Below are 21,691 nucleotides of genomic sequence, written 5' to 3' on the forward strand. Positions count from 1 at the left end.
AAAGAATGGCATTCAAACAATACATTTTATAGACACTACTAAGAAACTCCCCCTCTTCCTGCTCATTCATTTACATCATTTCTTTCGTCATACTGTAAAGGGTCAACTTGACATATTCTTGAGAGGCCCCTATCTCTTATTTGGTTTTTCTGGTGCCTTTCCTCTGAGCAGATGGCTTCCTATCTAACTTGTACGTAGACTCCTGTAATAACAAAGTTTTGTCTTGTCCTGTTTACTTAATACATTTTGTAATTAGTAAAAACATAGTTTACTCATTACACATTTTATGCAAGAATATAATGGCTTATACATTTAGCATTGTAAAAGAATACAAAAGCAACCTTTTAACATTTTATAAAAGAGTAACAATATTATTTCCTTCAAGATGAACTGATGTAAACATTTAATAATACCATATGATGTTGGTTATGTACTAGTATACATGCGATTCTATGTTATAAAAATGAAAAAATAAAAAACTATATATATATATATATATAGTTATGTTGCATTTGTGCTGATAATGGCTTTCTGTCTGGATGGTCTCCTAGGGTGAGCTAGGATGGTCTCCTAGGGTGAGCTGTCTCTCCTAGGGTGAGACAGAGAAAGAAAGCAGTATGCTTCCTCCCATATTTGGGCATACCAGGAGTTGTGACACAAAATACACACACATATTCCAACTTGGGTGACATACCAGAGGACACACACGGGAAACAAACCATATCGGTGTCTAGCGCAGGGGTCGCCAACCTTTCAGACCTCAGGGACCACTAAATTCATAATATTAAATCCCGCAGACCACTAATATGATCTGCCTAATTACCAGCTGGGTGAGCGTGGCTAGGTGGACATGTGACTGGGTGGGCATGGCCAACTTGATGTCACTCACATTGAGGGGTGCCTCGTAGGCCCCTATTCACCCCTCCCCTCCCAGCAACTCATCTTCCTACCTGAGCTCCTTAGGGCCCCAACAGGAAGCAGTTGTGGAAGCTAAGCAGCCACCACCAGAAAGAGTCGGCAGAAAAGCGGGCTCAGTTCAAATTGGATCTGACCAAGAAGGAGGCTCAGCAGAAGCAGCTCACTTAAGACTAAGAGTATAGGCTTTCCAAACAGATGGAAGACCTGCAGGAGTGCAAGGATAAGCGATGGCGCCTGGAGGCTCAGCAGGATGAGATGGTCAGCCAGTTCCAGGCCATGATGCAATCCCACTGGAACAAGGCTCTCCGGCTCTTTGCTACCAGCGGTACTTCCCTTCAGCCAAAGCCCTGCATCAGGAATCTGAAGCAGACCCCAAGTTGGAATTTCTGCCCCCCCTCCAACCCACACAAAAGGACCCCAAAGGGGGAGACTGCAGCAACACAAACATTCATTGCATATATCCAGCCCAGGGGCCATAGTTTGAGAACCCTTAGTGCAATATAAAAAAATGGAAATAATTTTTCCACAAAAATTTTCTCGCGGACCACCACTTGGTGACTGCTGGTCTAGTGTGGTAAAAGTTGCAGTTATAATTGCACCCTGGTAACATACCAGAGGACTCACACACAGTACAAACTGTATGGTTCTCCATATTGTGGCAAACGTTTCAGTCAGAATTTCAGCCTTGGGAAACACCAGAGGACTCACACAGGTTAGAAACTGTATGAGTGTCCAGAGTGTGGGAAATGTTTCAATCATAATTCCAGCCTGGTGACACACCAGAGGACTCACAGCTTTGATAAAGGCTAACTACCTGTTTCTGGTAATCAGCAGAAGTTTTGGGTATTTCCTTTTGCAGAAGTGTGGAATTCTTCAAAAAGGCTTCAGGGTGTTGTTGTTGTTGTTGTTTTATATTGATTATGGATTTCCCACAATTGGAGTTTTCATCTTCTAACTTGGTAACTCCCAGATTTTGAGTGACAGAATTTCCCAACCACCATACAAGTAGTCTTCAAGATATAAGGGTAATCGGGTCTATCAATTGTGGTTTTATGTTGCAATCACAATTATGGCTTTATGTTGCAATCTCCGTTAAACGAGGTTACTTTGCTTAACTGCCTCCATCCCTTTCTCTCCCTGATAAAGCTGTGCAATGAATGTGTTCGTTATTAAGCGAAACAGACCCAGGCTTTCATTGCAAAGGCCTCTACCTCAACCCTTCAGTCGCCCCAGGCCTTTCCTTTTTCTACAGTGTCCCTAATGGCTTCTTCCATCCCCGCCCACCCCCTGCAAGTCCCCACAGGCTTTTCCCTACTCCCCCCCTGGGTCCCTGCAGTCCTTAGACCTGATTCCCACCCCAAGCAGGCCTCATAGCCTCCTCTTCCTGTTGAGGATCACTGAACCTCATTTTGGGGAAAGAAGGCAGGACGTGCATCCCTGGGCCCCATGACTCTGTTGTGGAAGCAGCCATTACTTTCATTTGCCTGGAATTCATTATGGTGACAGCAGGGATCAAATGTGCCACCAGTTATGAATCCTTTCATGCCCACAAGAGATTTAAGTCCAGCCCACCTTGAATTGCTTTGACTCTTATCTACTTCCAAATTGCTTTGATCGTTGTTCAGATTCTTGCAGAGATCTTAAGCTTGCACTAAATCATTATATCCATTTGAACAGCCCGGATCTTCTGGTTTCCATGGTGCTTGACCGGGGGGGGGGGGGACTTTCTTTCCGTTCCTTGGCTCCCTCTCCCCCCCCCCCCACAGCAACCTCCAGCAGGCATGGGAACAAGCAGTCAAACTGGACAAAGGTTTGCAATTCTCGTGCACAGAGACAGCCCCTCCCTGGAGAGAGGAATTCTCGGAGAGGGATCCTTCTCTAAAGTTCCATTCCTGTTACTGATCCTCATCTAGGAACTTTTTTTCCTGGATATCCCGCCCCCTTATTTCCAGCCCCCATTCTTTGCCCCTCTGTGTAGTCCTCCTGTTGCCTTCCCTGTCCCACATTCTTCCCTCAGAGACACTAGAGCAGTGGTCCTCAACCTGTGGGTCGGGACCACTTTGGGGGTCGAACAACCCTTTCACAGGGGTCAACTAAGACCATCGGAAAAGACATATTTTCTATGGTCTTAGTAACCGAGACACCAATTTTATGATTGGGGGGTCACCACAACATGAGCAGTGGTGGGTTTCAAAAATTGTTCGAACCTACTCTGTGGGTGTGGCCTCCTTTATGGGAGTGGCTTGCTGCCCATGTGACCGGATATGAAGATGCCGACGACACTTTTCAGAACCATCTTAAATTACCTCACACACAGCACTGGCATGGAAGAGAATATGATGTAAACTTGTTTTTTAAAAGGCATCTTTGGTTTGCGTTAAAACAACTTCAACACACGCAATGTTCTGATTGCACCACAAACGCAGTAGTCATCCTTACCTTTCACAGAGGCACTGAGTTTTATAAATATGAGCATGACAGTCAGTGGTGGGTTTCAAAAAATTTTGGAACCTCTTCTGTAGGTGTGGCCTGCTTTCCGGGTCCACTGGTGGAACCTCTTCTAACTGGTTCGGTAGATTTGACGAACCGGTTCTACCGAATAGGTGCAAACTGGTAGGAACACCACCTCTGAACATGAGGAACTGTATTAAAGGGTCATGGCATTGGGAAGGTTGAGAACCACTGCACTAGAGGATGAATTCTCCCCCTCCTCAACACACACACACAAGCCAGATAGTTTTACCTGTTAAATAGACTTCAGCAATAGTCAGGCTCACCTTTGAGCCAATTTTAAATTGGAGCAGCAGCTGTGACTGAATCTCATCGTCTGTGCCATCAATAGGGGGAGAAGGAAGCATTTTTAGAAAAAAACTTGATCAGGACACCTTGTCACTTTGCAGAAGTGCAAAGATCTGGATATTTTTCCTGGATTTGCTCCACTGGTCTGATAGATTGTAAAAAGAGAGAACAGCGAATTTTGGGACAGCAGCTCCTGCCTGGGATAGAGAAGGACTCATGCTGAAGATCTCCAGGAGACCAAATGGTCCAACTGGCTGGATTATAATCCAGCATCTTGAGAAACATGCATTAGTGCTCCCATTGATTTATGTCAAAGGGTAGAATTATTAGCAATCAAGAGTTGCTGACCAGGGGAAAATGCAGTACAGTAGAACATTCCTGGTGGTTCTTGAGGAATAATCAAGTCGAAACTCTTGTGTCAGGCCTGCCATCTCCAGCATACTCTGCTTTGCTGGCATCCTGCCATAAAATGCAAGGAAGTGGGGAGGTAATTAGAGAAGTAAGGAATGGGCATGGGAATGGGCAGAGAAAGAGCGGGGGATGACATGGAGACCAGAACCAGAGTGGTCAATCTGGAATAAACAGGATCAAGGACAGAGCCTGAAAAAGGAAGGGAGGGAGAGAGAGAGAGAAAGAGAGAGAGAGAAACACAGTAGGTAGTGTGGGAAGTTATCATCCAGCCCTCTCCCAGAAAAATGAAATATCCTAGGAAATATTGAAAAGGCAGAATATTTCTCTGGATGTGAAAAGAAAGAAACATGTTTTAAAAGACAGAATAGTTGCCTGTAGCTTCCTGCCCATCTCCACTGTTAATGGGTCATTAAGACGGCTCAGCTAGTCCACTTTAGATAATAAAGACTTCACCAGCAGCTACAGGAAAACATGATAATATTGGCCCTTTACTCAACTGACCACATGGCATCTGAGAACTCATCCATACCTGGATTCAAAACACAGCCTAGAGAGTAGCCCCTGTGTGGCCCCATGGGAGTCTGACAACCAATTAGAATACATTTCTTACACAGGAACAGGAAACAGAGAGGTGGGACTGAACAGGTTATAAAAAGCCTAGCAAGCCCCTCCTTCAGCCCTTTTTTCTTCTTCTCCACCAACATTGAAGCATGTGATCACCTTTTCTGTTCAGGGCTCAAGCCATGTGACCCTGTCCAACAATAAACCATCTTTCCAAGCAGCCTCCAAGTCTCCAGTGTCTTTTCCCCACTTGGAGCTGAACCCAGAAGGACATTTCTTTCATCACTAGGTAGGTAGATGTTTCCAGGTGTATTTATCCATGTGCTGGAGAAGGAAATAGCTGACAATCTGCAGCACCTAAGACTTTGTTTCTGCTGGCACAGCATTGATCAATCTAATTCTCATCAATCGGTTAAAGAGCTTTCCAAAAGGGGGGGGGGAGAAGTTTTTGCACTCTGCAAATCTCCCAAAAAAGGCATGAATAGCCTTTGGGGGCTTGTAGAGTGCTCCCGGCAGGATTGGGGGGGGGGGGGGAATGAGCAAAAATGGCCAGTGCTGAGCTTCAGAGCAACAAGGAAAATGAGTGTGCTCTCTTGGGAGACCTGAAGGAAAAGGTATAGGATAGATTGTCACGGACAAAAGCTATTCCTGTGTTCAGTGGGAGTCGACCACGACTTGATTGCACCAAAGGAAGCACAGAATCCATGAAAGCCTCTTGCAAACGCGTGAGGGTAGATAGGATGATTTTCCACCTTACGTCGCTAGATGGCGATCTACAAAGAAGCTACACTCGCGCCTTACAAAGCACAGAATAGAGTACAGCAGCGGCATCGCTACTATTGACATTCCACCAGCGGGAGAGAGGCTGAGCTGGAACGAATTGAAACGATAGAGGATTAGATTGCTAGAGTGGTGTACAAAGGGAGTTCCTCTTCCGGTTCACCCGCGGAAGGAGGATGGTGTCGGTAGAGCCTTTTGTGCCATTTGGAGGGTCGAAGCGGCTCCTGGGTGGTGAGTGGAGGGAAGGTCGAAGGAGAAGCCGGGAGAAAGTCGGGCCCTTTGGGTTCCTCCACGGCGTGAAAGCAGCGAAGGGAGAAGAATGAAACCTGCGGGCTGCTGCTGCTGCATATTCTTTCTCTCCCCAAATGGTTTTATCATTTTGCTCCAGGATTTAAAGTTGCTTGGCCACCCGCCTCCCTCACTCTTCACGTAGCCCTTGGATCCTTGTGGTCTCATTGACATGTCGCTTTCCTGGCCAGCGAGGAGTTTCATGGGCAAAAGGGATGTTTGCATCGGATTTGTTCACCGTTTCATCTGTTAGCGACCCTCACCTTTAAAAAAATAGATTAAAAAATTAGAGGCAATGCACTTCTGAGTCATTTTGCAGACTGAAATGCACATAATTGTTTACATCAATAGATTCTGTATTTCTGTGTCAATAGGAACACACATTTAGTTCATTCAGACAGTATCCAGACCCCCTTCACTTCTGTCAATTTTGTTACTCTGCAGCCTGATTTTACACTTGTTGAAATTCATGTTTTTCTCATTCTTGTACATTCCTAATGAAAATAGAATTTTAGAAATTCTTTAAATTTATTAAAAACAAAAACACCTGAAATATCACATTGGCATAAGTATTCAGATTTTTCAGTCAGTACTTTGTTGAAGCACCTTTGGCAGTGATAACAGCCTCAAGTCTTTGGGGGTATGAGTCAATAAACTTTACACATCTGGGGGATTGGTGGTTTTTTTTTGCCATTCTTCCTTGCAAGTCCTCTCAAGCTCAGTCAGGTTGGATGGCAACTATCAATGGAGAGCCATTTTTAGATGTCTCCAGAGATATTCAATAGGGTGCAAATCAGACCTCTGGCTGGGCCCCTCTGGGACATTCACAGAGTTGTCCCTAAGACACTCCTATATTGTCTTAGCTGTGTCCTTTCATTTTGAGAAGCGAACCTTCGCCCAGTGTCATTGAGGATATCACTGTACTTAGCTCCATTCAGCTTTCCCTCAACCCTGACCAGTCTCCCAGTCCCTGCTACTGAAAAACACCTCCACAGCATTATGTTCTTCAGGTGCTCTTTTGCAAACTAAGCGGGCATTCATGTGTTGGGCACTGAGGAGAGGCTTCTGTCAAGTGACTCTGCCATAAAGCTTAGAACAGTGGAGGGCTACACTGATGGTTGTCCTTCTGGAACTCTGTCCCATCTCCACACAGGAACTCTAAAGCTCAGTCAGTGACCATCGGGTTCTTGGTTACTTCTCTTACTAAGGCCCTTCTATTGCAATTGCTCAGTTTCACCGGATGACCCGCTCTTGGAAGAGTCCTGGTTGTGCCAAACTTTTTCCATTTGAGAATTATCGAGGCCACTGTGCCCTTAGGAACCTTCGGTGGCGCAGAAATTATACTGTGGCCTTCTAAAGATCTGTGTCTTGAAATAATCCCACCTCTGAACTCTACAGGGAGTTCCTTTGACCTCATGGCTATTATTCTACAGTACGCATTTTCAGCTTTGAGGCCTTCTATGGGGAGGTGTGTGCCCTTCCAAATCATGTCCAATCAATTTAATTTATCACAGGTAGACTCCAATCAATGTGTAGAAATATGTCGGCAATAATCAAGGGAAATGGGAGTCATCTGAGCTAAATTTCAAGTGCTGTTGCTGAATACTTAAGCCAATGTGATATTTCAGTTTTTTCCTTTTACTAAATATACAGAGATTTCTAAACTTCTGTTTTCACTTTGTCATTATGGGATATTCTATATACATTAAGGAGGAGAAAAATGAAATTAAGGCACATAATTTCTCTGTGTCTTTTCACCTTTGTTTTCATAACATTCCCTTTCTGTATAGCCAACAAACGGTATGCAAATTGGCATTGTCAAATGACATCACGCTTAACGGTTGGGCTGCTTACTGACATAGATGTCAGTCACAATTGCTGTCAGTAAGTGAGCACTACTTGAATTAGGATGTCACCAAAGTGGTCATGGAAAATATTTGCTGCCCTTACTTGGAGCTGAGGACTTCCAAGGGCAAAACTAGTACGTGAAATCTCACAGAGGGTTCAGGTATCATTTCATCAGATAAAAACCCACGTCACTAAAGTTAGCTCAGAAAATTCGACTGTAAACATTTTGGGATAATCTTCAAGTTAAAAACACACGGATTTTCCACACACGTACAGTTATAGGTCTGTGTATTTAAATTTCTCTCTATGCATATGTTTACAACTGTACAATCTATCCCCAGCATTTCCAGATATATGTGATGATAAGCCTTTGCACAGATAAGAATTTATGAATCAGCAAAGTGAAAAAGAGAATTTCATGATTGAATGGATATTTGAACTTGGACACAAATGTGTCAAATGAATCGTATCTAATATAAGCAGTTATTATTTATTGTGACAAGTTTGCTTATTTATTGTAATGTATACTTTCTCCTTTTTTCACATCTTCTGCAACCATTTTATAAACAATTAAAGTTACATTTTACTTTGACTCTTATAGACAGAGAAGATGTCAATAAGAGCACTCTGGAAAACTGAGAATAACAAGCAACATTGGAAAAGAATGCAAAGCCAGCCAGAAATCAAAACATTTTCCATTTCCTTCAGAGAACACAATATTTTTCTCCTTTCCCAGAAGTTGAGACAAAGGAGAGAAAATTAAGAGGAGATTTCAAACTAGAAAAAGTAGAGTATGAGAAACTCAAGAATAAGTTAAATGAAATATCAAGAGAGAATATATTTCATTCAGAGAAAGATGAAGGATCAAAAGGTCTATTGGATAGCTACATAGGGCAAACAGTGATGCCCTTTGAGGAGGAAAACAGCTGGAATTCATTAGAAATTCCCACCCCATGAGACACCTGAAGACCCATCCCGGGGAGAAACACGTTGAATATACTTACTATGGGAAAAGTTTCATCGGAAATGTCCAGTTCATTAGCCACCAGAGGGCTCATACCAGAGAAAAACCCTTTGCATGTCCTGACTGAGAAATGTTTCAGTCAAAATTCCAGCCTGGTGACACATCAGAGGCCTTACAGAGGAGACAAACCATATGAGTGTTCAGAGTGTGGAAAAAGGTTCAGTAAGAATTCCCAGCTGGTGACTCACCAGAGGATTCACACAGGAGAAAAACCGTATCAATGTCCAAAGTGTGAGAAAAGTTTCAGTCATAATTGCTATCTGGTGACACACCAGAGGACACACACGGGAGAAAAACTGCATCAGTGTCCAAAGTGTGGGAAAAGTTTCAGTAATGTTTCCAATCTGGTAACACACCAGAGGTCTCACACAGGAGAGAAACCATATGAGTGTCCTGAGTGTGGGAAAAGGTTCAGTCATAATTCCCACTTGGTAAGACACCAGAGGACTCACACGGGAGAGAAACCGTATGAGTGTCCAGAGTGTGGGAAAAGTTTCAGTCATAATTGCAATCTGGTAACACACCAGAGGACTCACACAGGAGAGAAACCATTTGAGTGTCCAGAGTGTGGGAAAAGGTTCAGTCATAATTCCCACTTGGTAAGACACCAGAGGACTCACACGGGAGAGAAACCGTATGAGTGTCCAGAGTGTGAGAAAAGTTTCAGTCATAATTGCTATCTGGTGACACACCAGAGGACACACACGGGAGAAAAACTGCATCAGTGTCCAAAGTGTGGGAAAAGTTTCAGTAATGTTTCCAATCTGGTAACACACCAGAGGTCTCACACAGGAGAGAAACCATATGAGTGTCCTGAGTGTGGGAAAAGGTTCAGTCATAATTCCCACTTGGTAAGACACCAGAGGACTCACACGGGAGAGAAACCGTATGAGTGTCCAGAGTGTGGGAAAAGTTTCAGTCATAATTGCAATCTGGTAACACACCAGAGGACTCACACAGGAGAGAAACCATTTGAGTGTCCAGAGTGTGGGAAAAGGTTCAGTCATAATTCCCACTTGGTAAGACACCAGAGGACTCACACGGGAGAGAAACCGTATGAGTGTCCAGAGTGTGAGAAAAGTTTCAGTCATAATTGCTATCTGGTGACACACCAGAGGACACACACGGGAGAAAAACTGCATCAGTGTCCAAAGTGTGGGAAAAGTTTCAGTAATGTTTCCAATCTGGTAACACACCAGAGGTCTCACACAGGAGAGAAACCATTTGAGTGTCCACAGTGTGGGAAAAGGTTCAGTCATAATTCCCACTTGGTAAGACATCAGAGGACTCACACGGGAGAGAAACCGTATGAGTGTCCAGAGTGTGGGAAAAGTTTCAGTCATAATTGCAATCTGGTAACACACCAGAGGACTCACACAGGAGAGAAACCATTTGAGTGTCCAGAGTGTGGGAAAAGGTTCAGTCATAATTCCCACTGGGTAAGACACCAGAGGACTCACACGGGAGAGAAACCATTTGAGTGTCCAGAGTGTGGGAAACGTTTCAGTCATTATTCCTGCCTGGTAACACACCAGAGGACACACAGAAAAGACAAACCATATGAGTGTCCAGAGTGTGGGAAAAGTTTCAGTCCTTATTCCAAGTTGGTAAGACACCAGAGGACTCACACGGGAGAGAAACCGTATGAGTGTCCAGAGTGTGGGAAAAGTTTCAGTCATAATTACAATCTGGTAACACACCAGAGGACTCACACAGGAGAGAAACCATTTGAGTGTCCAGAGTGTGGGAAAAGGTTCAGTCATAATTCCCACTTGGTAAGACACCAGAGGACTCACACGGGAGAGAAACCGTATGCGTGTCCAGAGTGGGAAAAGTTTCAGTCATTATTCCTACCTGGTAACACACCAGAGGACTCACAGAAGAGACAAACCATATGAGTGTCCAGAGTGTGGGAAAAGTTTCAGTTGTTATTCCAGCCTGGTAAGACACCAGAGGACTCACACGGGAGAGAAACCGTATGAGTGTCCAGAGTGTGGGAAAAGTTTCAGTCAGAATTCCAGACTTGTGACACACCAGAGGACTCATACCCTGGAGAAACCATATCAATGTCCTGAATGTGGTAAAAGTTTCAGATGGAATTCCAGCCTGGTGACACACCAGAGGACTCACAGCCATGATAAAGGCTAGCTACCTGTTTCTGGTGATCAACAGAACTTTCTGTATATTTCCTTTTGCAGTAGTGTGGAATTCTTCAAAAAGGCTTCTGGGTGTTATTTTTTTATATTGATTATGAAATTCCCACAATTTGAGTTTCCATCTATCTTGGGATTCTCCAGCTTTTGAGTTCCAGAATTTTCCAGCCATCACAGAAGTAGTCCTGGATATAAGAGTAATGGGATCTATCAATTACAGTTTTATGTTGCGATCACAATTATGATTTTATTTTGCAATCACTGTTAAATGAGACTGCTTGTTTAACTGCCCCCACCCCCTTCTCTCCCTGATAAAGCTGTTCAATAAATGTGTGAGTTATTAAGCGAAAACCTGGCTGCCTCAGGGTTGGAGGCATAGCCCACGCCCAGGTTTGCGTTCCAAAGGCATCCTCTACGTCAACCCTTTGATCGCCCCAGTTCTTTTTCTTTTCCACAGTGTCCCTACAGGCTTTTTCCCACTCCCACTGGGTCCCTGCAATCCTTAGACCTGACTCCGACCCCAGCAGGCCTCACAGCCTCCTCTTGCTTCTTTTTGAGGAGCACTGAACCTCATTTTGGGGAAAGAGGGCAGGACATGCAGCCCTGGGTCACATGACTGTTGTGGAAGCAGCCATTGTTTTCATTCTGCCTGGTATTCATTATGGTGACAGCAGCACCATAATACCAATGTATTTGTTGCATCCCCCTTGGTGGTGATGATTTGAGAAAAAAAACTGTACAGTGGAAAACGTATTGTGTAAGCACTCTCAATAGCTTTTGACAAGGAAAAAAATGGGTATTGTCAGTATTGCTATGAAAATTAGGGCAAAGCAAGAGTTGTTCCAAACTCTGAGATGTGCAGTCAATAAGTTTAATAATAAAATTATATGGCAAAGTTGAACGTCTAGGTTATCGAAGTGAAGGATTGGGGGGACATGAAAGCTGTCTTCCAGTAATTGAGCGTCTCTCACAAAGAAAAGGGAATTGACTTATTCTCTATGGCACCAAAGAACGGGACAAGAAGTAATGGGTGGAAGTTCATGAAAGAGAGATCCAATCTAGAAGTAAGGAGAAATTCTCTGAGAACAATCAGTGGAATAGCTTGCCTCCTGGGTTTGTGGGTGTTCTGTCACTGGAGGTTTTCAACAATAGACTGGACAATCGTTTGACCTTGAGCAGGGTGTTGGATTAGAAGACTTCCAATGTCCCTTCCAACCCTATCTTCCTGCAATTCTGTGAGAGACAACTTAGAAAATAGCTTCAAGTAGTCCTCAACTTACAACAGTTCATTTATTGACCATTTGAAGTTTATGAATCAATGATGTTCGTAATTATGAAACCATTTTCCAGTAATTGGAAAAAAGATGAGTTATTCAGAAATGTAGTGGTGTTTAGAAAGGCATTTTCACAAATACCTGATAATCTAAATGAATAATAGAGTGAGAAATGACCTTAGAGGTCTTGCAGTCCAATCCTCTGCTCAAACAGGAGATCCTATACCATTTCAGACAAGTGGCTGTCCAGTCTCTTCTTAAAAGCCTCCATTGATGGAGCACTCCGAGCAACTGAATGCAAGCCCTTTTACTGATTAATTGTTCTCACTGTCAGGAAACTTTTCCTTAGCTGTAGGGTACTTGTCTCTTCAGTTAGTTTCCATCCATAGTTCCTTGTCTCACCTGCTGCTTTGGAAAATAGGTTGAATCCCTTGTTCCTTGTGGTAGTCCCTCAAATATTGGAACACTGCTATCATCTTATCATCTCATTTTTAAAGGTGCTTGATTAACCTGACAACTTTGCCATCCAAAAGGTAGAGGATGGAATTAGAGGGCCTTAATATTTACTAACAGAGATAAAACGAAAGCGCAATGAACATATTTGTGGACTGGATCTAAAACACAAAGATGGTTGCAGGAAGTGGATATGTCTAGTCTAGAGAAAATAACTAATGGGGGGGGGAGGGTGACGTGATTTTAGTATTCCAAGATTTGAGGACCTGCCACAAAGAAGAGAGGGTCATGAAACAACTGATGGAAACTAAACAAGGAAAGAAGCAACCCGGAAGTAAGGAGAAGCATCCTAACAGTGAGAACAATCAACCAGTGGAACGGCTTCCCTCCAGAACTTGTGGGTGCTCCAACAATGGGGGTTCTTGAGATTGGACAGTCATTTGTCTAGAACGGTATAGGCCTAGCCCTCGTCTTCCTTTGGGGTCTCACAGGGATGCCCTCATTGTTGCTCCAAGTCAGTCAGTAGCTTCTTTTGCAGGAAGGAAGCCCAGGAAAGCATCCCTGGGGAGAAGACAATGTGCCATCAGGCAGGGACAAAGCGCACCTCCCTTGAGGATCAGTGAAGACTATTCCAGCCAGTTTTTTTCTTTGGGGGGTTCAGGATAACTCTCCAAAACTATATTTGCAACTGAGGGAAGCTTGAAGAGTGATGCTTACCCCTATTTAGCTTCACAAGATTAGGCAGGTGCTGAATCATAAAAGTTGATAATGGCCTTGTTTGTATGTGCAGCCTTAAACAATAGTCAGCTTCATCCCATTCATAAAAAAATGAAATAAAGGTCAAAACCTTGAAGCTCCCACCCACATTGCTTCCAAACCCATTTAGATAGGAGATATTATTTTTCCCTCTGCATTCTTGCAGCTGGAACTGCCCGGATTTCCCTCAGCAAGTAATGTGGTTTAACATCTACATGAAATCTCTAGGAGAGGCCATCCATCCTATCACATCCAATTATGTAACGGTAGTCTTTGATTTACAACCACTTCATTTAGTGACCAGGGGTTGGGGATCCCTGATCTAGACAGTGATTTATCCTTTCAAAGCACTTGGGGAAAATGGACCTCTCCCTTCCCCTTTAAAAAAGCCTAGTCAAAATACCATCTTGTCAGGGTAATGGTAAGCTGACCAGCCAGCTTTACAAGACTAATTTACAAGACAATAAGATGGTGAAATGAGGAGTCAGCAGAGGTATTGCTGCTTTAGGAGGGCAGGGATTGCCATTTTAAGAAGCCTGTCTCAGAGTGACTGGAGAGCTGGCTGGAGAATTCTGGGAGTTGAAGTCCACAAGTCTTAAAGTTGCCAAGTTTGGGGGCCACTGGCATAATGGGAAGAGGTTTCATGGTGTCTTGGCTGAATAAGACAAACTACCTCTCCTGGAATGTGAAGATGGAGATGTTCCTGCAGAGGGAGGAGTTGTGGACGCTTGTTACTAATCCACCAGCAGTCCTGCATGATGGAGACCAGAGGCATTAGCCAGCATAATTCTTGCCTTGGAAGACAGTCAGTTAATACGCGTGAGAGGTTTCCAGTCTGTGAAATAGTGCTGGGAGGCATTGTACAGCGTGTACATGAGAGAGACTCCGGGCAGCAAAGTGTTGCTGACTAGGAGATTGTATAAGGCACAGCTGAAGCCGGGACAGTGTATGTCTACACATCTGCAGAATATGAGCAGGGCATTCCTTGAATTGGAAGCAAGAAGAATGACATTTACTGAGGCATACAAGATGTCTGTAGTGCTCAGTGCCTTGGACAGTTCATAGGATGCTCCTGTGATCAGTCTAGAGTTCATGCAAGAGCAAGATTTAACATGCATATTTAACTAGTTGATTGTTTGAGGAGCAGAAACAGCTGGAAAGGAGACCAGGAAAGGAAGGAGAGAGCATTCATCATAGACCAACATCTACAAAGGTTAAGGATAGCGGCAGACCAGCTGAGAAAGTGAACTTTGTGAAGCGATGCTACGCATGTGGGTCTACTAAGCATCTCCAGAGGCACTGTCCTGAGAGGAGAAACAGAGACGCAGTTAGACAAGGAAACAGGATTACTCAGCAAATGTGGAACGGTTCTTCAGCGCCATTTTCACTGGTAGCATCAACAACTGAACACACCAGGAATACTTGGTTGTTGGACACTGGGGCAAGCCAGCATATTGTTAACAAGTCACAAACCTTTCCTTGTTTGAAACCAGCAATTGGAGAAACTGATCTAATTACAGCATTGTTCTAGTGATTGTAATATTGCTGGTGTCAGGGTTCCAAAAAAACACCCCCAATGAAATAAAACACTCAGGCTTGTGTTTCCTCAAAGTTCCACTTTATTAGAGATGTCATGTTGGCACATCTGGGAAAACCCAAATCTGAAAGCTTCCAGTTTTCTCGACCCAGTTGAAAGTTCAAGATCCTGCCCCAACACCCACAAGTTCATCACATAGTCCATCTTCCACTGCCACAACGACAGATTCCTCCCATCCAGATTCGGGCAGGTGCAGAGACAATGATGACCTTGTATTTCTAAGAAGAATGTTGTTATGACTACATATCACCCGACTCCGTATAATCCCCCCTCCCATTTTCCCACAGTAGAAAGTGTGGCAGGCCTGAAGTCCAGAAGAAAAGATAGCTTGTAGGTATAACAGCTGATATGTTAACAAAGCCTGTATCTGTGGAAAAGTATAAGGACTATGTTAAAGTGTTCAGATTATCAGTTGTTCAGCTTTAAATGGGAGGAGTGTCAGGGTAATGATGATTTAAAGCTGATCAATCAATGTAAGACTGTAAATTAAGATGATGAAATGAGGATGAGTCAGCAGAGGTATTGCTGTTTTAAGAAGCCAAAGTATTGCCACTTTAAGAAGCTGTCTATATAAAGGAGAGCAAGAGAGGGTGTGTCTCTCTCCTCCTCTCCCTGTGACCAGCTATTGCTAAGTTCTCAGTATAAGATTAAGAAGATTGATTACTTGTCAGGTATTTGCTACCATATGTATTTCTGAATATGTTGTATATAAACCACTGTTAAATGTCTAAGTCTCTGTGTACTGTGTTTTGCTCCTGGGTTGTCTCCTAATAGTAGTCACATTACAAACACCTGGACACATCTTTTCAATCTTCAGAAGACAGCTAGAAAGACTATGGGGAGGGTGGAAATTCATTGTAAAATTTTCTTCTTGTCTCATTTATGCTGTATTCACTTAAATCAGTGGTTCTCAACCTTCCTAATGCCACGACCCTTTAATACGGTTCCTCATGTTGTGGTGATCCCCAACCATAAAATTATTTTCGTTGCTACTCTAATGGGAATTTTGCTACTGTTATGAATCGTAATGTAAATATCTGATATGCAGAATGTATTTTTATTGTTATAAATTGAACATAATTAAAGCATAGTGATTAATCACAAAAACAATATGTAATTATATATTGTGAAATATTTATTTCTAATTGTCTGGGAAGTTTAAGAGCAGGCTCCCGGATCTAGGTGGAAAGAGTGCCTTTCTATTAAAAAAGAAAAAAAGGAAAGAAAAAACAAAACAGCCACCAATTCTTCCTTTCTTTCTCTTTCTCTCTCTTTCTGTCTCTGTCTCTCTCTCTCTGTGTCTGTCTCTCTCTCTCTGTGTGGCTCTTTGTCTCCTTCCCTCTCTGTAATTCTCTCTGTATCTCTCCTCCCTTCCCCATCTCTGTCTCTCTGTGTGTCTCTATCTCTCCCCTCCCTTCCTCCCTCTCTGTAATTCTCTCTGTATCTCTCCTCCCTTCCCCATCTCTGTCTCTCTGTGTGTCTCTATCTCTCCCCTCCCTTCCTCCCTCTCTGTAATTCTCTCTGTATCTCTCCTCCCTTCCCCATCTCTGTCTCTCTGTGTGTCTCTATCTCTCCCCTCCCTTCCTCCCTCTCTGTCTCTCTCTCCTCCCTCCCCCATCTCTGTCTCTCTGTGTGTCTCTGTCTCTCCCCTCCCTTCCTCCCTCTCTGTCTGTGTGTCTCTCTCCCCTCCCTTCCTGTCCCTCTGTCTGTCTGTCTCTTTCTCTCTCTCTCTCTCACACACACACACACACACACACACACACACATACACTGTGGTCCCCTCGGCTCCTTTTCTTCGACTGCTGCACAAGCCCAGGTGGCGTGCGCTGCCCTCTTCTTTCTTGACAGTTGCTTCGTTTCCAATGGAGGGGGTGGGGAAGGCATGTGTTTTCCTCCCTCTGCATGGATTTCCCACCCCCTATTGGTCCCGTTGTTGCTGGAGCCGCTTTTGCTGAATCCGCGGGACTCTTGCCGCGAGAACTTCGCTGGCAGCCGCTTCTTGCCGCTGCGCCGGATTCAGCAAAAGCTGCTCTAGCAGCAACAGGACATGCTTGGGACAGGGAGAGCCGGAACTGACTTCCCAGGATTGCGTTTCTGCAGCCGCTGTGAAAATGTCTGTTTTCCAGCCGCAAGAGGGAAGGAAAGAAGCCAGTCTTTGGAAAGAACCTCCCTCCCCCTCCAGAGAGCCCATGCCGAAAGACAGGAGGGGGCGGGCTGGTTTGAATGCGGGCGAGCGGGCGGTTTGGGGCCAGAACCTCCTTCGCTCATTCGGGCAGGCGGAGAAAGAAAGGAGGCTTGTGAAAAGGAACCCCTGCCACCAAGGGCGAAGGGGAGCACCTTCGCCCTCGACTATTACATGCCTTCTTTCTCCACCCGCCCAAACTAGCAAAGAAGGCGGGCGACTAAACCGCTCGCATTCAAACCAGAAGAGGGAGCAACCTACCCCTAATCTGTCTGTCTCACTCACTCACTTAATCACTCACACTTAAAAGTACCTGGCAGTACCCTCGGAGGGCTTCGGAGGGCACCTATTGCAGAAGCCCGGGCGAGCGAGAACAAGTTCCTGCTATTACAAAGTCTCCGAGGCTGTAATTGTATGGGGTGTGCGCGCACACTTATGTTTTTAACCGGGGAGCCGTGGCGACCCTCTGCGCGGCTGGCAATGACTCCGGAGCCCATCCGCTGGAAAACGAGGGGGAGTCTAAAGTTTAGAGTTCCAATGGTTTTAGTGACTCCTATGAAAAGGTTGTTCGACCCCCAAAGGGGTCACAGGTTGAGAACAGCTGACTTAAATGGACTCTGGGGGGATTGTATTTGGGACTGGTTGACACCCAAGTTTTGAACCCCTTAGATTTCTGTCTGGTGAGAGGGAAATTTGTCCAGCATGTCTATATTGCCTGTATTTTAGAAGCAGCTGCATAGACAAGCACACACAGAGAGACAGGCTATTCAGAATTAGACTGAGGTTATCCCCTTCTACTTCCACACAAATCTCCTCCTAGGCTAATTTTTGCTCTGTGGCATTAAGGCCCAAGCAGTCCTATCTCCCTGCTAATCCCACAGGGGAGGGGATAATTCCCCTCATGCAATTCCCTCACTTGAAGAGAGAGCACAAAAGAGATCTCCAAGCCCCAAAGCCCTGACTATGACTCATAAATGATGCTGCCCAGTTGCCCAGTAAAGCAGGATATGTTGCACTGGTGGCCTCATGAGGAGGAGTCCCAGGGCTCATTGTGTGTAACTTTAAAAATACTAATAGCCTGGATTACACACTGGCTAACCTCAATTTGGATTCACAAATCCTGGATGCACTAAAGAACTAAGGCAGGTTCAGTAACCAACTCTTGGAAATGGACAGCCTGTCGTTATTTAAAGGAAAACCATGGCTGTGAAGAATTTGGGAGTTTTGCTTGGTTGAAATCTGACTGGAAGGTCACAGAAAGTGATAACTGACCTCTGAAAATAATTGGCATAAAAAAATTGGATACTGTAAATTGCTTTCCAGAACTTTTCCCCTGGCTTCATGGAGTTGATCTCTAAGATCCTTTCCAACTCTTGTTCTGGTATGGATCGTCTGTTTCCTTGACAACAATATCATACTAACTTTCCACTGTCTCTTCAGAGATTTTTCTTTTTTTACTTTAGCACCTGTTCATTGATTGCACCTCAGCAGTTCCTGTGGTTATGAAGGTGCTGGAAAAGGAGTTGCATCAATTTGGGTTCTTCCTACTGGTGCACATTTATGATCATTGCAGAATCCCACATTCATGATCCCGTTTGTGACCTTCCCAGCTGGCTTCTGACAAGCAAAATCAGTGGAGCTGCTGGCAGGAAGTTGCAAGTCAGAGTCATGTGAAATTGCCTATTAACATACCACAGTGATTTGCTTAACAATGGCAGCGGAAGAGATGTAAGTTGGCACTGTCATGTGACATCCTTAATGATCTGGCTGCTTAGTGACAGATGCTAGTCCCAACTGCAGTCAGTAAGTGAGGACTACTTCAATTGGAATGTCACCAGAGGGATTGTGAACAGTATTTTTGCCCTTACTTGGAACTCAAGACTTCCATGGGCAAAACTGGTACTTTAAATCTTGCAGAGGCTTTAGGCATCATTTCATCAGTTAAAGCCCCATCTCTAAAATTACAATGACTGTAACCATGTTAAGACATTTTTCAGGCTGAAAACACATGGATTTTCCACACTTATATATTTGTGTGTATTTGTAATTCTCTCTGTATGTGTGTATATATATATGGTTGCAGTATATATATATCTGCAATTGGACAATCTATCTCCAGCACTTCCAGATATATTTCATAATAACCCTTTACAATGCTAAGAATTTGTGTTTTTAATACAAATATTGTATTAATTCATCAAAATCTAAAATGCAGAAGTCAAAGAAAAATGAAAATAATGGTAAAATAAGGGAAGAAAAGGAGAAGAGAAAAAAGTGTAGGGTAAAGGAGAAAAGAAAAAAAACCATTAGCTTCAAACTCCCTTTGGTGCAGTAGAATAGTAACATAAAACCTCAATATTTTACTTTTATATGATAATATATCCTAGTCATTTGTATATAAACAAACGTATCTAATGAAAAAAACCCAAAATCAAAGTTTCATTTTTTTTCTACCTCACGCACAAAGTCCAAAAGCAGTTTCTCTGTAGAAACAAAATGAATCCTGTTCTTTTCTTTAACCAAAGCAGTCGCTTGCTAACTCCATGAGGTTTTGCAACCATTCGTCCTCCGTGGGAATGAAAATATTCTTCCATATTTTTCCACAAAATATTCTTGCTGCCAGCATATATAAACACCATAGTTCAATTTTTTCAAGTTCTTTAAAACTAAAGGAAAACTCTCTGGTTTTATATTCACTTTAAGAGTCTTCTGTAGTAAGATGTGTAACTTACTCCAAGGTTTCTTTGCTTTGTCACATGTTCACCATAAATACTAAAAAGCTCTTCTTTGCATTTCCAAGATTCATTTTAGGTGCCTTTATACATTCTGGACAATTTGTAACAACAGTATATTATCTTACAGAAGTTCTCTTTTAAACTATATTATAATGTAAATTTTAGAACTCTTCTCCACATTTTCTCCCATTGTTCAAGCATTACATTACATCCAAACTTCTCTGCCCACTGAATCAATGCTTTACATACTCATTCTGCAAGTTCAATTTCAATTACATTTTATAAACCTTAGCAATAATATGTTGACCACTACCACACACTTTGAGATGAAGACCCTCGAATGGTGCAGGAGTATGCATGAAATCTCCAGAAAAAGTACCTCCAAATTTTATTAGTAAACTTGTTGACTGTACATCTCAAGAGTTTGGAGCAACTCTGAGCATCTTGCCATGCCCTAATTTTCATAGTAACACTGGCAATACCCATTTTTTTCCTTGTCGAAAGTTATTGAGAGCTCTTACACAGTACATTTTTTAAAAATGAAACATTTTCCAGTTTAGTGTTTTTTTCTCAAATCACCATCACCAAGGGGGATGCAATAAATAAATCGTCATTATAGTACTGCTGTCACGCAGCAGCCATCAAAGGGAAACAAGCAGGCACCTCCAAATAAATGAATTCCCAGCAGGGTTTGCTAATAAACCTGGAGATGCTGTAATCAAAACCACAATCCCTTTCCTCCTCAACTCAATATTCCTATAGCTCTTCTCCGTCAGGTTCATCTGCAAGGCAGAACAGCCTCTACATGTGAAATTTTACACTCCTTTTTTTCACAGGGCTTTGTGCCCACGCCCAGCACACCTGTCACCCATCGCACTCTTACGGTTTTTAAGATCTCCTGGAAGCAGTCATCATTTTCAATGCGCCCACAATCCATTAAGGCAGTCTACCAAGTGTTAAGATAGGAAAACAGAGTAGATTCTCACTTTCCTGAAGATCAATGACACAGAAACAGCCCTTATTTTGGCCCTCAGGCAGGTGGCAATATGGCAGCTCTTCCACAAATCCACTGCATGGCCCAAGGATGAGTTTCAGGCACAATGAACACGATGGCTGCTTCCACAACAGTCATGGGGCCCAGGGATGCTTGATCTGCACTCTTCCCCCAAAACAAGATTCAGTGATTTTCAAAAGGTAAGGAAGAGGAGGCTGTGAGGCCTGCTGGGGTTGGGAATCAGGTCAAAGGACAACAGTGACCCAGTGAGAGTGGGAAAAAGCCTGTAGGGACCCTGTGGAATAGGGAAAGAACTGGAGCGATCAAAGGGTTGAGGTAGGAAGCCTTTGGAATGCAAACCTGGGCCTGGGCTATGCCTCCAACCCCACTTAATAACGAACACATTCATTGCACAGCTTTATCAGGGAGAGAAGGGGGTGGGGGCAGTCTCGTTTAATGCAACATAATAACATAATTGATAGGCCCCATAACGCATATATATCAAGGACTACTTTTATAGTGGCTCGGAAATTCTGGCACTCAAAATCTGGAGGACACCAAAGTACAAGATGGAAACTCCAATTGTAGGTATCGTATTTTTCAGAATACAAGGCGCTCCGAAGTATAAGATGCAACTAGATTTTGGGGAGGAAAACAAGGGAAAAATATCTGCCTCTGCCTCCCAGCAATTTGACTCCTTGCAATAAACAGTACAGACAATATACACTGTTTGTAGTGTTATATTTCAGACTATACTTGTACAGATGCTGTTAAAATTGATGTGTTTTCTCAAAGTATAGTTATTTTCGCCTATTTAAAAGAATAGCATTTTTTAAAACAATAGCACTGGGCCTCTACGGATCAAGCATTTATTTTAAAAAGCTTCATTTTGTTGTTGTCTAGAATAATAATAAAACA

At 43.4% G+C, this 21,691-nt stretch overlaps 1 protein-coding gene across 1 annotated transcript in view; it reads left to right on the top strand.

The window, feature by feature from the left end:
• Nucleotides 1-21,691, top strand: part of LOC106551554 (uncharacterized) — a 56,764-nt gene that overhangs the window by 12,563 nt on the left and 22,510 nt on the right. The window contains 2 exon segments of the mRNA XM_087708082.1: nt 8,574-10,448; nt 10,450-10,709. Of these exon segments, the coding sequence (XP_087564208.1) occupies nt 8,574-10,448; nt 10,450-10,709 (2,135 nt within the window).

This window comes from Thamnophis sirtalis, unplaced genomic scaffold (assembly GCF_051295495.1).
Source record: "Thamnophis sirtalis isolate CommonGarterSnake01/CBP01778 unplaced genomic scaffold, rThaSir2_p1.2 scaffold_3, whole genome shotgun sequence".
NCBI lineage: Eukaryota > Metazoa > Chordata > Lepidosauria > Squamata > Natricidae > Thamnophis > Thamnophis sirtalis.